General features: G+C 42.9%; 1 protein-coding gene across 1 annotated transcript in view; it reads right to left on the bottom strand.

Annotated features, from left to right (window-relative positions):
• PREP (prolyl endopeptidase) overlaps positions 1 to 16,958 on the bottom strand; it is a 145,064-nt gene that overhangs the window by 114,240 nt on the left and 13,866 nt on the right. The window contains exons 3-4 of the mRNA XM_068985049.1: positions 2,886 to 3,019; positions 1,674 to 1,804 (exon numbers count right to left, since the gene is read on the bottom strand). Coding sequence (XP_068841150.1) covers positions 1,674 to 1,804; positions 2,886 to 3,019 — 265 coding nt within the window. The remainder of the gene's footprint in view (positions 1 to 1,673; positions 1,805 to 2,885; positions 3,020 to 16,958) is intronic.

The raw sequence follows: 16,958 nt of genomic DNA, 5'->3' as shown, positions 1-16,958 counted from the left end.
CATAAAACCTATTTATTAATCACTTATAATTCCTATAAAGCATCCAGGCTCATATGTATATAAACAAACAGAAAAGGCTGGAGAAAGTAATGGAGTAAATATTCATTTTTTTGTCTGCATAAGTTATATATAATTTTTAAAATTTCAGGGAAAATGCAAATACTTTAAAATGTATATTTTTAAAAAGTCATACACTATGAAAGGAATCTGAATGTCTGCTGTTGTGTTAGTTGCTCAGTTGTGTCCAACTCTTTGCAACCCCATGGACTGTACTTGCCAGGCCCCTCTGTCCATGGAATTCTCCAGGCAAGAATACTGGAGTGGGCTGCATTTCCTTCTCCAATAATACGGTCTTCAGAAAACTCAAAGACTGAGACCAAGTTCCATGTCTAATTTACCATGTTATCCATCAGGGCCTATAAACGACAAACATTACAGGAAAAGTTTTTGGAATGTATTATTGAAGTGAGAAACAAGACCCTGTTATAATGAAGTCCTTCTGGGTGAGTTGCAAGATAGACTTTGGTTAAAATGAAGTGAGTTTCTATTCAGAGTATATTACTGCACAGTATCAGTGTATTAAATTCTTTCACAACTCCAAGATCAAATTCAACGAAGAATACTCACAATAAACTTGCTGGCATCTTATTTCCAATACTAATTATGATTACTCTCAGTACTAATTAGACTAAGGATCATCATTTACATATACAGAATATTGGGGGAGAGGGGGAGGAAGCACTAAATGACTAACTGACTTTATAAAGGGGTCTTTGCACACATCTGCTGAGACAGGGCTCTTTAATTCCCATCTAATCGATTACAGGACTTCAGAGTTCCAACTGCTCAGTTTTGTAGGGCTGAATCTACACTTGAGCTTTTTCAAAAATAGAATATGCTGAGCCAACTCAACTAAACATCTAGAATACTAGTCAGTGATGACTCTCAGAGTGTACAATTTGTAAACCATAGATAGATACAGTGTATAGACAATATTCTTACCCTAAAGTTCGGTGTTTATGGCACAAAGCTGGGGTAATCTTATTGACTCTGGAGGTTATCTTGGGGGAGGTTACTCAGGAGACATACAGCAGCTGAATACATATTTCTACATATAGCAAAACTTATTCAGTCAGTTTTTAAACTTGCATCCTCAGGGGACAAAGCAACAAGTTGTCAAATTTCTACAAGACTGTGTTTTATACTTTTAATCCTAACATCATAACAATCAACTAAATTTAAAAATTCATCACTTTTTCTTGTCAAGGAAGTAGACTTCATATTCTTTCCTGTTTTACATGTACAATTAAAACATTCTTTGTACAACTTAAATTTCTTTTGGAAGAGAATTAATTTTTTTTCCAAATACAGATAGGTCTCAGAGATGCTATAGGAAATGGTGATGATACTTCAAGATCCCAGAAGCCCTAGAAGCTAATTTAGGTCCAGTGTGAATTATTCTCTAGTTCTGCTTCATGCTGTCAGAAGGTATGACCACTCATGTGTTCTAAATATACTGTGCTGAAATCAGCTTTCCCAACACTGCATGTGCGTCTGTTCCACAATATGGTTCATACTGTGTCTGGTCTCTCAGGGGTGGGACGACTGCACCCACATCAGAGCTGTCAGCGCGGGGCCCAGGACTCCCGCGGGCCTGGCTATGGAGCCCTCACCTCGGAGCGCCACTGTGCCATCGTCGGAGAGTATGTTGGGGTCGAGGAACACTCTGGCTTCACCCTCTAAAGAATCCTGTACATATAATACTCGTTGGTTCTGCAAACCTGTATTGTAAAAATAGAAATACCTGGGGGACAGAGACGGTCTTTATTTAGTTGAGGAGTAAAACCAAACACATAGAAACAAAAGGAAAAACAACATACAAAGGTACAATTGCAGATAGGCTGTGCCAGGGGACTAGAGTGGAAGGTCCCACCAGCTCCCTGTACCTAGAATTTGTTACCTGAATTGCTTTAGGTATTACAATAATTCACTGTGATTCTGCACATCAGCTAAATAAAGTCTGCTTTATATGCTAAAATGAAAACTGATTTTCAGTAAAGCAATAACTTTTCTTTTTCAGTGGAGAAGACAGCAGATTTGCTAAAATGTACCAGTTCCCTTCCTTAGTCATGCCCCTAGGGCAAGGGGCGGGCAAACCTTTTCTGTAATGAGCAAGACTGCAAACTATTTAGGCTTTGGGCACCATACAGACTCAATCCTGCAGTCGCGGTACAAAAGCAGCCATGAATAACACAAGCAAATGACCATGGCTGTGTGCCATTTAAACTTCATTTGCAACATAGGAGGTGGGCGAGGCTGGGTACGCAGAGCATACTTTGCTGATCCCTGTGTCGGGGGAGTCTAATAATTTCTAAAGTAAATCTGTGGTAGTGGTTCCAAAAAGACTTAAAAGGTGAACAAGAGGCTAGGTTTTAAGTGAGTGTCAGAGGGAGAGGAACAAGAGAGGTGAGTTAATGGGTGCTCCCTCCTGGCCTACTGCCATTCTTGGATGGAAGAAATGCATCCAATAAAGTCTTTTCATGTAGTATAAGCCAAAGAGGATTAATTTTAGAGGCAAATAAATCTCCACTGCTGTCTATGAATCATGCTATCTCACCAATTACTAGCCACAAGACAACTACTTCCTACAGTCTAGTTTCATCCTAGGACACATCTATGCCAAATTTCTTAGTCCTTAAGAATGTGGACAACAGACCAAAAAAAAAAAAATACTATTTTCATAGTCAAGCATAGAGATGAATTGATTTTATAATGTTTGTAAAGTTTATAAACTGGTAAGTTATTTGGAATTTGTACTGTAAAATTTAAGAAAGTACTAGATTAGAAAAGCAAAAAGAAAATGAACTGAAAGCAAGTTCACATACCTTTTCCCTTTCTTGAAGTGGCAGCTATACTTGGGATAGTCATACAATTCAGTCATTCTCTCTTTGTATAAACCTCTAATAGGACACTGCTCAAGAAATGGCACGGTAATCTTGTTCTGGGCCTCCACGAAAGCCTGAGGAGAAAATTTAAATGAACAAAGCATGTCAGATATAAAATTTTCCACATGGAGTATTATCCATTAATATTACCAGCAAGATTCAGCAATTTCACTCCCGGGACTATATCCTAAGGAGACAAAAACATTATATTGAGGAGACATCTGCACTCCCATGTTGACAGTAGCATTATTTACAATAGTCACAACATGGAAACGACCAAAGTGTCCCCTGACAGACGAATGAATAAAGAAAATGTGGACTACATATAGACAAGTATAATCCAGTCATAAAAAAAGTAGGAAATTCTGCCATTCGTGAGAACACAGATGGAACTTGCGGACATTAAGTCTAACGGAGAAAGAGAAATGCTGCAGGATCTCACTCACATGTGGACTAATGTAAAACAAAACCAAAATCCACAAACTCATAGAAAAATCAGATTTGTGGTTACTAGAGGCAGGAAGGAGATAAGGCAAGTGGGAATTGAATGAAGGTGGTCAAAATGCACAAACTTCCAGTTATAAGATAACTAAGTACTAGGTATGTAGTGTACAACATGATGACTATAACTGACATTGCTTCAAGAGATATAAAAGTTGTTAAAAGGGAATAAAATCCTGAATTCCCATCCCAAGGAAAAAAAACTTTTTTCTTCTTTCTTTTCCTATCTGAATGAGTCAATGGATGTCAACTAAACTTGTCCCGGTGATCACTTCATTTTATCAAATCATTATGCTGTAACACCTTAAACTTACACAGTGTTGTACATCAACTATATCTCAGTAAAACCAGGAAAAAAGATTTCTGAAAAATATATCAGCAAAAGCATACTTTCCCTCAATAAATAGTAATACTCACATGGCACTCTGTACCAAGCAAGTATTAACTCATTTAGAACTCATATTCCAATGGAGAAGGTTCTTTTTTAGCCTAACTTTATGGATGGGAAGACTAAGTCTTCAGTTCAGTTCAGTCGCTCAGTCGTGTCCGACTCTTTGAGACCCCATGAACTGCAGCATGCCAGGCTTCCCTGTCCATCACCAACTCCTAGAGTCCACCCAAACCCATGTCCATTGAGTTGGTGATGCCATCCAGCCATCTCATCCTCTGTTGTGCCCTTCTCCTCCTGCCCTCAATCTTTCCCAGCATCAGGTCTTTTCAAATGAGTCAGCTCTTTGCATCAGGTGGCCAAATCTTAGAGTGGTTCAAAAGCTGACGAACATCGCACAGCTGGGAAGTGGCAGGGCCAATTCTTGAATCTGTTCTCAATGAACACACCATACCACTGCTCAGATCACACACTGTCAAGAAAGGGCACTCACCCCAGGCCAAGGCTCCCAGCTTTTCAGCAGCCAGTGATCCCCAAATATCAGATATAAAGAAACCAAGCTAGAGATACCCAGGTACTATCTATCCAAGCCAGAGATACCCAGGTACTATCTAACCAAGCCAGAGATACCCAGGTACTAGCTTATCAATTTTGTTTTTGACAATTTTTCCAAGACCTACTACCCTTGTCAACTCGAGAACTTTGCTAAATGTTGAAACTATAGAATATTAAAAAAAAAAAAGAAACAAACATTGGAAAGTGGGTGGTACTGAGTAAGTTTATTGACAACAATGGTTTGGAAGAAAAGCAAGAGGTAGCCTCAGGAGATCAGGAGATGCTGGCAGAGGAAGTGACAGTTTCTACAACAGATCAGTTGTATCCAAGCTTAGCCTGTTTATAACTAAGCAGTCAGAAAGGTTATAATACTATAATAATACTGTAATACTATAAAATCTGGGCTTCATAATAACTCACATCTGGCTATTAGAAATGAAGCATGAATAAATGTATCAGCTCAACTGAACGTTGAATCAGATATCTACGCAAAGGCAAACTGTTTTGATAGGAGAAAACTTCAGGAAATGAACAACTTACTATATTCGGAATGGCACACAAAAGAGGCGTTATTGTCAGAGTCCATCCAGACCTAAGGGCCCACCCAGCCCAAAATGGTCTTTAAATGGGCTCTCCTTACACAAAGCAATGACCCCATGCTGGAGAACCACGACTCTGTGCTGAGAGAAAGCTGCTGTAAAACTCAAGGTTTATAATGTGCTTGAAAACAAGCGGGAAAGAGTATGAGGTGTGACTACAGTGATTAACAAGAGTTTTGCAAGAGGATCAATTCAAGAGAAATAAAACAGTTACGGGTCACATTTCTCATTTCAATCAAACAGAAAATAAAACTGAGTGCCACAGAAATACAACTCCAACTGCCTATCATGAGGGATTGGCAAACCTCACCATGGCCTGCTTTCCTATGGTACTCAAGCCTAGAATAGGGTTTATATTTTTAACAGCTGGGTGCAGGCAAGGGTGGAAAACCTATGACCTGGGTGACTCACATCATCTAAAATATTTCCCATGTGGCCCTTTACAGGAAGTTTGCTGACTCCACTCTATCTCATTACAAAGTGTCCACAAAGATACTTTTTGCTTTTTAGTTATAAAATCGATGCACAGCTGCAAAGCCACAATGGGCAGCACTCTGGGGTGGGGTGGGAGTGGGGGTGTGGTGTGCAGTGGTATGGTGTGTGTGTGTGTGTGTTGGCACTCTGGGGGGGTATATTGTGTGTGTAGCATTCTGGGGGGGTGGTAGTTGAGGGGTGGGTATGTGTATGCACAGCATTCTAGGGGGGTTGGGGTGGTGGGTGTGTGTGTTAGTCACTCAGTCATGTCTGACTCTTTGCAACACCATGGACTGTAGCCCACCAGGCTCCGCTGTCCATGGGATTCTCCAAGCAAGAATACTGGAGTGGGTTGCCATTTCCTTCTCCAGGGGATCTTACCGACCCAGGGATCAAACCCAGGTCTCCTGCATTGCAGGCAGATTCTTTATCGTCTGAGCCACCAGGGAAGCAAAAGCATTACCTGATTTCATGGGTGAAGTAAACTGGACCTTTTGACATGACCTTCCCTCCTGTCCCTGGCCTCAGTCCACTGAGCTCCCCTCCCAGCCTTTGTCTCTGCTGGGTCACCTGTCCGCTATGTCCGTCCCCCTATCTCCGTGGGGGGTGGGAGCCTGAGCATCTCAAGCCCCATTTACTGCTGGCTCCGTGTCACCCTGGGTGTGCAGCCTTACCGACACGAAAGTGGAGGCAGGTGGTAATAAGGTCACCTGGCCAGGGTCACTCAGTGAGTTAGCAACAGCACTGAAGCCAGAGTTCGGATCTTTCAGTCACTGTAACAGTGCCCGAGGCTGACCCCTGGCCTGCTACTCTTTTACCTGGCCTTTTACCTTTTAAAAGGGCTCCTCTTGCTCTGGGTGGAGAACAGACTATGGGGGAGCAAAAGCGGAAACAGGGAAGCTGGTTAGGAGGCTCAGGCAGTAGTCTGGTGACAGACAAGTCCATGTAGAACGGCCTGTCTCAAAAAGGAGCAGGGATGGGACAGGGGAGGAATGGGAGTATGGACAGAGAAGATGGGTAAGCCCACGCTCACATCTCGGTCAGATGGTTGGTTACTAGAAGGGTCTCAGCAGAACATTCAAGCTACTGAGGGCTCCCACCCTGAGACCCAGCAGGCTGAGAGTCCTAGAAGGACCCTTTCCACTGGGGGTCCTCTGAGGAAGAAGCCCTGCGGCCTTCATTCCCTAGTCCTTCTGCTTTGTGTCTGTATGAGGCTGCACCTAGGCCTGACCCTGGCTCGAGGAGGATCACAGTGGCTCCATGAGCCACAGATCCGTAGTTCATTTTCCCTGCAAAGGTGAACTGTGCTCACCCATGGATTCTCTATGCTGCTTGGCTTCTCTCGGTACAATCACAACTGCTGCCACAGAGTCCATCTCACAACAAAGCAGGCACGCTGGCTCTTCTCATACGAAATGTTCAGAAAACCATCAGAACAGTCGTAACAATGCTACTAAATAACCTGGCTCATTATATCCAATATGTCACCCACAACTGTTAGTCAATTACTTTAACTAGAGCAATATTTAAAGATGACACCCTTCCAATACCTAGATGCAAACAATGTTCGAGTTCTTAACAATCTAAGTTCTATCATAACACACATCTTTATAATATGAGCAGGTCCTCTTCATGAAGGTGCAGATAAAACTTGTTAAGACGTTTGTGAAATTTAGGGTCCCAAAGAATACCAGTGATGACTTCTTGGTCATTTATGGATTTAACAGTCTGACATCTTCCTCTGAAAATTAGAACACATTTGAGGGAAAGGAAGAAGAGGTATAAGGATAATGAAAAGAAAAACTTGAGCAATTGTATGATGATAAAGAAGCAGGGTGAGGAGAATTAAATTATTCTTGTCCTGTAGGAGTCTCAGTATCCAAACTCATACTCCAGGGTATTATTAAAATCACTGAAACTCGAAAGCCCATGAAATGACACCAGCAGCTGAGCTTTTTAAAGAGGATCACGAGTTTAGATTTTATAGCTATTGATGAGTCTGAACACATTTTTTCTAAGAATAGTTGCTCAAAGCTAAGAAATTCAATTCACATTTCATTTTGCCTTAACTATTAGAAACCTTCAAAGGGAAGTTTCAGTTATGCAAGACTTCTAAATCCTGTTGTACAACACTGTGTTAACCATATTATACTATACACGTTAAACACTGTTAAGAGAGTAGAACTCATGTTAAGTGTTCTTACCATAATTTAATAAAAAGAAAACACAGCTACCTGCAAAGTGTTGCTCAGTTTGGGAGCTGGAGATGCCTTTACCTTTACTGTTTCCAGAATTTTTTCCAACTTGTCCTCACATCAATCCACTAAACAGCTCAAGTCCTTTCACAAGCACAAGTCTTACATATATGAATAAAGAGGATGCACAGGTTACTTATTAGATAAAGTATATAATGCACATAGGGCTTCCGTGGTGGCTCAGTGGTGAACGCAGGAGACGTGGAAGATCCCCTGGAGAAGGAAATGGCAACCCACTCCAGTATTCTTGCCTGGAAAATCCCATGGACAGAGGAGCCTGGTGGGCTACAGTCCATGGGAGGGTCACGAGAGAGTCAGGCATGACTGAGCGACTAAAAAAACAACACAGAGCATCACGATGGGCAATACAGGAATAAAAAGATGAATCACACACATAAAGATAAAAGCTCTAGGAGAACACAGGAAGGGAAAGCCACTCCCAGGACAGGGTGGAGTGGGCCTCAGAGAGTGGGGCAGGCAGGCAGTCCGATGGCAGAGAGGGACTTCCAGCTGGGAGACTGACTGTGGCGTGGGTACCATTCGAGTGAAACCAGGGATAGTGCTACCTACATCCCACAGACCTGGAGGAGTTTTAGCTGCAAATTCTACACACACAAGGGTGTATATATGTAGGTGTGTGTACATGTATACATACATATGTGTACATATACATATGCACACAAACGTGCGGATGACAGAAACACTCACATATATATATATATGAGTGTGCTGGTTAAAGCAACTATGGTCAAGGCAAGTGGTTGGTGTCACAGCACGGACTGGTGGTGTTTTCTGTATAGTCCTAAGTAAGGAGCCGAGAGCATCCTGGAGGCCAGAGTGGGAAGCACCCCCTCTCTTTGCTGGGAATGTAGCAGAATTCAGAAATGACTCCCCAGGTGCAAGGATACACCCACAAAAAAGAAGACAAGAGGTGGCACAGTTCATCTGAGAGGCTGCAGGACCCAGGGCCAGGAGGGCTGGGCGACCACATGGAAAACTAGAGGCAGGTCATGCCAAACACAGTGAGAGGCAGCTGCTCCAGGAAACGGGTCTAGAAATTGAGACTATAGAAGAATGGAGTCACGTACTTTACAGGACACACTTAGGAACTGACACCCCACAAATGAAAAAAAAAGCACACCATATTTTCCAGTGTTCTCTGAACATTTACAAACACTACCAGTACATCAGATCAGACCAAAAAGGAAATCTTAAATTCCAAGAAAAGCTTCTTTGGGTCACGGTTGTAACTATAATGCTGTTATATCGACCCAGGGAGGTGCCTTTCTCTTCCTGGCCCCACAAACCCCTACAAACCCCAAGGACAAGAAATGTTGAATCCAACTGGTGAGATCCCAAAATCCATAAGGCTTATCTTTTAACATTAAAAGCCCAGTGTGACTACAAAGAAAGTAAAGGGCATCAAGAGATGGATTCAGTTTTCCTTCTTGTTTGGTGAGTTCATCAGATACTTTTTAGCTAGTGATTCTTTTGCTCTCTGAGCTATTGAAATGTTTTGCTTTCATAATTTGAAAATGTTACACAGGACCAAAATGTTTCAAGGTAGTTTTAAACACATCAGAAATGTCTGAAATATGAAAATACTGGAATCCAAAACATAACAATTTAACTGGATTTTTTTTTTTTTTGAAAATAAACTGCCCCAAATTTAATTCTGCCAATAAATAAAGAAAAAAAAATTGAAAGTGGGTCCCGGTCTACTCTCAGGGCAGGAAGGCCCCCATTGAGCTTCCTGCTGCATGTGGGTGACAGACCAGGTAGAGCCTTCCAAAAGCCCTTCCAGGTCTCTTTCCACCTGCTCTGTCTGTCCCCAGGAGGGCAAATCAACTTGTTCCCCCACTGGGCGAGTTATTGCCAATCAAAGGGGAAGGAAGCAGAAAGTCTCGCTATGACCTTAGATTTAAGCCTTGGTCTCAAATCTCGCCATTACCAGGGAGCTCATTCGCAGGTGGAACACTAACCTGACCTGGCTCTGTTCTTCAGTGTACATACTACTACTGACCAGGGGCCTGGCATGGACAGAGGCCATCTGCACATCAAGTCCAAATCTAACTTAAAACCCACCCAGGAAGAAGTTAAACACATACATATCCACTCTTGAATAACTCTTGTATCAATGAGGAAATCCAAACGATAACAAGACTATTTCAAAAATAAGAAAACCAAAACTGTTAGGAATTAAAGTTCTTGTTGTTGTTTAGTTGCTCAGTCGTGTCTGACTCTGCTACACCATGGACTGCAGCAGGCCAGGCCTCTCTGTCCTTCACTATCTTCCTGAGTTTGCCCAAGTTCATGTCCACTGAGTCCGTGATGCCATTCAACCATCTCATCCTCTGTCGTCCTCCTCTTCTTTTGCCATTAAAGTTCTTAGAATGTGACAAAAACACCTGAAGCTGACATCTGTTTCTTTTCAGTATCTTAGGATGCCCCACTGATAGATTGGAGGTGGCATGGTGGGTAAGGTGTGACCTCTGCTAGCCATCAGAACTCCCCTCCCTGAGATCCAGGGATTCATCCAGGGCCGGGCAGGACACCCATGCAGAAGGAGGCTCAGGGCTGGTCCAGGGGTTTATTTAATGACTCACACACATCGAGGCAGCTGACCTGATCGAGTCCACAGCACAGATTCAGGAGCGTACCTGGAACAGGCTTGGGGGAAGAAGTCAGGGCCTGGGTGTGCCATGTGCTGAAGGGGAGCGCCCACACTGTGATGGATGAAGTATGTGTGGCCCAGGGAAGATGCTCTATACCCAGATACAAGGCTAGGTCTGGAAAATGAGTCACACCTTCAGGAAGTCTGGGGTTCACCCTCTCTTGATCAGATTTTATCATTTCTGGGTGCCAGCAGCTTACACTAAATGTCATAAAATGTCAGTGATACCCCTGTCTATATTTTAACTATGTTAACTCCTTTCTACATTCTTCACATAAGTAAACCCTGTTCATTTTCATAGGCAGAATCTTCCATCAATTCTCTTTGACATATAACAGTCAATAACGTAGTTATGAACCCAGGACAAGCAACCAGAATCCTTTTTTAGGAACCGAGGTGAACAATAGAAGGAGAGGTTATCTCATGACATCTGGGCTGTGTAAAACCTGAAGGGGCAAGGACCATCTTTTTCTATCACGTGGGAGAGGCTACTGGAAAACAAAACAATCAGAAGAGCGGATTACCTAAGAGACAGGGACAGATAGGTTAACAGAAATATCACAAGCAGTCCTAGATCAAGCTGTGCTTTACGGCATGTACTGATCTTCAGTTACGTGAGCCTCTCAGCTCTTTTTAAAAAATATATATATAAAGGTGCCATTCATCATGAGTCCTGACTGATACAGCTCTTCCAAGAGCCCCTCAGCTCAAGCATCCCAGGCTGGAAGAGGATGAACCCACCAGAAGCTTGCCGGAGGGCTGCATGGGAAAGCGTGGAAAAAGTGATCATCAGTAAACGAGAAAGAGTGAAATATTAATTAAACATTCTAATCAAAAATCTTTAAGGTAACAAGAAAATAAAATGAAAATAAATCAATGAGTTAGAAAATTAAAGGATACAACTTAAAAGTTCTAGAACCATTCCTTTCTAAAAACAATCCCACCTGCCCCTCACCACATTCAACCAAAGTTCTGGCTAAACTAATTATAAAGAGGAAAGAAGTTACAGATACTGGAAATTTGAAATGATAAAGACAGACACACAAACATGGAAAATAAAGTCATTGTAAGAAATATTTCACATAACCCCATGCTAGTAAGTTTTAAAATCTCAATGACATGGACAATTTTCTAGGAAATACAAACCACTAAAATGGATCCAAATAAAAGGAGATATGAACAGAGCCCAAGAATTAACTGCAATAAAAGAACCTGTCCTAGATAGCTCTAAAGCTTTAAATGATCAAGCAGATAATCCCTGTGCTATTTAAGCCACTTAATAATAAATGCAATAGCAACCATTTATTAAGCACTTACTTGTGAGAGATGGGAATACCAGACCACCTAACCTGCCTCTTGAGAAATCCATATGCAGGTCAGGAAGCAACAGTTAGAACTGGACATGGAACCACAGACTGGTTCCAAATAGGAAAAGGAGTACGTCAAGGCTGTATATTGTCACCCTGCTTATTTAACTTATACGCAGAGTACATCATGAGAAATGCTGGACTGGAAGAAACACAAGCTGGAATCAAGATTGCCGCGAGAAATATCAATAACCTCAGATATGCAGATGACACCACCCTTATGGCAGAAAGTGAAGAGGAAATAAAAAGCCTCTTGATGAAAGTGAAAGAGGAGAGTGAAAAAGTCGGCTTAAAGCTCAACATTCAGAAAATGAAGATCATGGCATCCGGTCCCATCACTTCACGGGAAATAGTTGGGGAAACAGTGGAAACAGTGTCAGACTTTATTTTTTTGTACTCCAAAATCACTGCAGATGGTGACTGCAGCCATGAAATTAAAAGACGCTTACTCCTTGGAAGAAAAGTTATGACCAACCTAGATAGCATATTCAAAAGCAGAGACATTACTTTGCCGACTAAGGTCCATCTAGTCAAGGCTATGGTTTTTCCAGTAGTCATGTATGGATGTGAGAGTTGGACCATGAAGAAGGCTGAGCACCGAAGAATTGATGCTTTTGAACTGTGGTGTTGGAGAAGACTCTTGAGAGTCCCTTCGACTGCAAGGAGATCCAGCCAGTCCATTCTGAAGGAGATCAGCCCTGGGATTTCTTTGGAAGGAATGATGCTAAAGCTGAAACTCCAGTACTTTGGCCACCTCATGGGAAGAGTTGACTCATTGGAAAAGACTGATGCTGGGAGGGATTGGGAGCAGGAGGAGAAGGGGACGACAGAGGATGAGATGGCTGGATGGCATCACTGACCCGATGGACGTGAGTCTGAGTGAACTCTGGGAGTTGGTGATGGACAGGGAGGCCTGGCGTGCTGCGATTCATGGGGTCACAGAGAGTCGGACATGACTGAGCGACTGAACTGAACTGAACTGAGCTGTGCCTACCACTCTGCTACATGCTTCACTAACATTATCACTCAGTTTTTACCACTACCATATATAGTAGTTTTCTCCAAATTATAAATTAGAGAATTGAAGTTTAGAGAGGTTGATAAGCATGACCAATGTCACACCTCTGATAAAATTGTGGAGTTAAAATTCAAACCTGCCTACCTCTAAAGCTATTCATTAAAAAACTATACATTGTTGCTTTCCCATGAATAAATAGGTTCCAAGATCTTGGAAGCGTTCTCATCTGCTGCTGGGAAGAACAGGGTAGAAAAGAAGTTCTGGAAGAAGGGAGACATTAGGATGCTACTGAATGTCTAGCTCGGTGGCAATGCATGCCTGAACCAGGCAGTGCCAGCGGGGATAAAAACAAGAAGGGTATGAGATTTTACAGAGGCAATTGGAGGTCCAGAAAATCATGTGGATGATTATACACAGAACTGCTCCAAATGGTCAGAGTGCCATCCAGTGCTATACAGGAGAGTTCTGGAAGTCTTTATTATGACATACGCCTTGATTTCCCCCAATGAGAAAAATCAGAATCACAAATAAAATCCCTCCAGTTTACAAAGATGCTCTGAACAAGTGAGGCATCTATGAGAATTTTAGCTCCTTGAAAGTGCCCTCTATAAAGCAAAGCTATTGTTGTTCTCTGCTGCTGCTACTGCTGCTAAGTCGCTTCAGTCATGCCCGACTCTGTGCAACCCCAGAGACGGCAGCCCACCAGGCTCTGCCGTCCCTGGGATTCTCCAGGCAAGAACACTGGAGTGGGTTGCCATTTCCTTCTCCAATGCATGAAAGTGAAAAATGAAAGTGAAGTCGTTCAGTCGTGTCCGACTCTTAGCGACCCCATGGACTGCAGCCCACCAGGCTCCTCCGTCCATAGGATTTTCCAGGCAAGAGTACTGGAGTGGGTTGCCATTGCCTTCTCCTTACTGTTCTCTAATCATCTCTATAAAGCAAAGGTATTGCTGTTCTCTAATCATGTCTAAGCATTCTCTAAGGCAGTTTTTCCAAGCTTTCTGGATCTTAACAATTACCAGATGAGGTGCTTGGGAAACAGATTCCTACTCCTATCAGATACTCTAAAAGTAGATCTTGGGCATGTCTATTTTTAACAAGTACCCAGGTGATTTTGGGGCTTCTCAGGTGGCTCAGTGGGTAAAGAATCCACCTGCAAAGCAGAAGGGTTCGATCCTTGGGTTGGGAAGATCCCCTGAAGGAGGGCATGGCAACCCACTTCAGTGTTCTTGACTGGAGAATCCCATGGACTGAGGAGTCTGGTGAGCTGCAGTCCATATGGCTGCAAAGAGGTGGACACAACTGAAGCGACTAAGCACAGATGCATGCACGCACAGGTGGTTTTTAACACTGAGTCCTTTCCCCCTGGACATGGTGGACATCTAAGAGAAAAGAAAGCGGCTCAGAGAAGTCACAGTTATCTTCGTTCTTTAGTTGTTGGTTCTTTAATAACTGTTTTCCCAAAGATAGCATGTCTGATGTCAACATTTCTCACAGAGGAAATGTAGATTATTGGAACCAAAGCTGAGTAGTGCTTATGGGGAAAATATTAATGTTAAATGTACTCAAGCACCTTAAGAATTTCATCAATGGTTTGGGGGCTGCTTTCCCTGGTGGTGAACAAATGGGGCAAGACTCCCAGCCTCTACTCAAGGTGTGGCTCAGCCTCCTTTTGGCACTTACCTCCAGCAGCTCAGAGGTTAAGGGGCTCACCATCTCCAATCTCTGGTCTGCCTAGGATGGCATGTGATTCGAAGCTGTCATGGACCACGTTTCTCTTGTTCATGACAGCTCATCCTTCTCCTCACCCCCATGTAATCTAATGTTCCGATTAGTGGCGACACAAGTAAACACAGGACAGGGCGGGAAAGAGAAGGAAACCAGTGGACCTGTGGCATTTGGGCTGCCAGGGTCCATCTTCCTCGCCAGGGTTCTCCCTGCTTAGTGAGAGAACTCCACATAGCTGTCCTATCACTGCAGAAGCAAAAGAAGGTCCCCAAGGTTTCTACCAAATCTTTTCTCATTGCCACAGTACAGCCAAGGGATGAGCACAAACATGTCTGGAGCCTGGCCACACAGAACTCCCTCTCCTGGGATGCAGTCAGTGAGCAAGTGACAGAGGGCTGAAGGACGGTAATCACTGAGGCCATTAGCAGTGCTGCCTGAAAAGTGGAAATTCCCACCATGGAGCTCTAGAACTACCTGGTTCCTGCCTGCTCCAAGCCTAGCTCTCCAGTCCACCCAGAAGCTGGCCTCATTGTCCCTGCTATGAATTCCTTACTTGCCAAACGTCTCCAGAATTCATTTCGGCTGCTTGCCTCAAAAATCCCATCGCAGAAAGCAAGAAAAAGACAAAAGAAAGGACTGCTTAGAAAAGAGGATGGCCCAGTACCAGCGAACTCTATCATACTTTGGACAATTACCCCAAGCAGAGATCAAAAGGACATGGTTCCCTAAATACACATTTCAACTGTGGATTTACAAGAAACCATACTAAGGCTAAACATTTCTGTAGGTAATGAAACATTTTAAGACCTTAGAAGTCTTGGAGACTGAGATAATAACTGGTAATGTATTTACCTAAAGCATTTCCTGTTTCTAGGAAAAACATAGTAGTAATTCTCAATCCAGGTCCTTACATGAAACATTAATAATGGAGGGCAGGGCATTTCACGATGGGTTCATAAACACCAATTAAAAGAGGTGTTTACCTAACAGCTTCAAGGTAATCTTTGGCCTAGTTTAATCATTGCACTTTAGAACAATAAAACCACACTTACAAGTCACAGTTCCAACCACGGGCAGAGGTGGAGATTCAATGCTCAAAATATAGGTATCTTTTTCTAAGACACTAGATTTCAAAAGGAAAATGCTGCCTACTTTTGTAGATGAAAATACAAAGACACAGATATCTCTAAAGTTCAACATTCTGAGTAAGCAAATAAGAGGACTAGAGTCTGAAGGTCTGCATTTCAGTACACTGAAGCAGCAACACCTCAGCTGCACCACCTTTGTATAGAGCTCTGCTGAGCATGGAAAATGAACTGTTACACGCATTTTCTCAGCTGGGTGTTGCTAAAAGCTTGGATCTAGATGAACTGAGTGTGACTATATTCATTTTATAGATGAAGAAAAGAAATCCCAGGTAAGACATCTGGCTGTACTCACAGGTCAAGAAAATGGAAGCCTACAGGCTACGACTTCCTGTTCCATCTGGCAAATACTCTGTTCCTCTGCCCTGTGTCCCAACGGAAGCGACACCAGAAATGTCTGGAAACTCACAGTACAAAAACCATGTTCACAGTTTGTCCTAAAGTCTACAAAAGAACACTGCAAACCGAAACCAGTCTTCTATGCTGTGAATTATATCCAGTATTCCTCCACTCCCAGTCAGCTTCATCTGCTGTCTGCTGGCTTAGAGACACTGAACTAGCCCTTCACGTGAGTGTACGTCCTGGAGCAGGCTTTCCCTCTGTAGGCTCTGCTGCCTGACAGCCTGAGGGGGAGATGCGAGTGGACAAAAGGATCTCAGCTCCCCCAGCCCCTCATCAGTTCTTGCCCATGATGGCCATGTCCCACACTAGGGAGACCACACCACACAGGGAAATCTAGGCCAGACTGATATCAGCACAGAGCCAGCAGCTCTTCATGCTATATCCTTTTAGGGTCCATCTTAAAGAACAACAACAAAAGTGAGCAGAAAACCACATATCAGAAGTTAGGATTCCAGGGAAAGGAGCTGACTGCCCTAAACGTTGTTCTCCACTGAACCTCTGTGACATTAAAATACCTACAGAGAAATCCTAGGCTATATAACATCCTAGAGCTGATCAGAAGTCTTTTGAGATTTAAATCTTTCTTGCAGAGGAAGGGAGGAGTATACACAGGGGAAGGGGATGTTTCCAGCTTCCTTACCTGTAAAAGTGAGGGACTTCTGCTCACTACCTTCATAGCCCCTTCGCAAAAGGTATAACAGGCAACCCTTAACTATTCCTCCAAATAGGGGGTGGGGAGCAAATAATGTCTTAGAAAAGAAGATCTCTGTTTCTTTGATCCTCTATGAAACAAATGATAATTTTTTAGGAGTAAACATACATTTGGTGGGGCGGGGCGGTGGGGGGCGGTGGTGTGTGGTTCCTATTAAGAGATCTTCTCTCATGATCCACAAGGCAAATAGAGCTA

The sequence above is a fragment of the Capricornis sumatraensis genome, chromosome 13, assembly GCF_032405125.1.
Source record: "Capricornis sumatraensis isolate serow.1 chromosome 13, serow.2, whole genome shotgun sequence".
NCBI lineage: Eukaryota > Metazoa > Chordata > Mammalia > Artiodactyla > Bovidae > Capricornis > Capricornis sumatraensis.
This window is presented reverse-complemented; position numbering and strand designations above follow the sequence as displayed.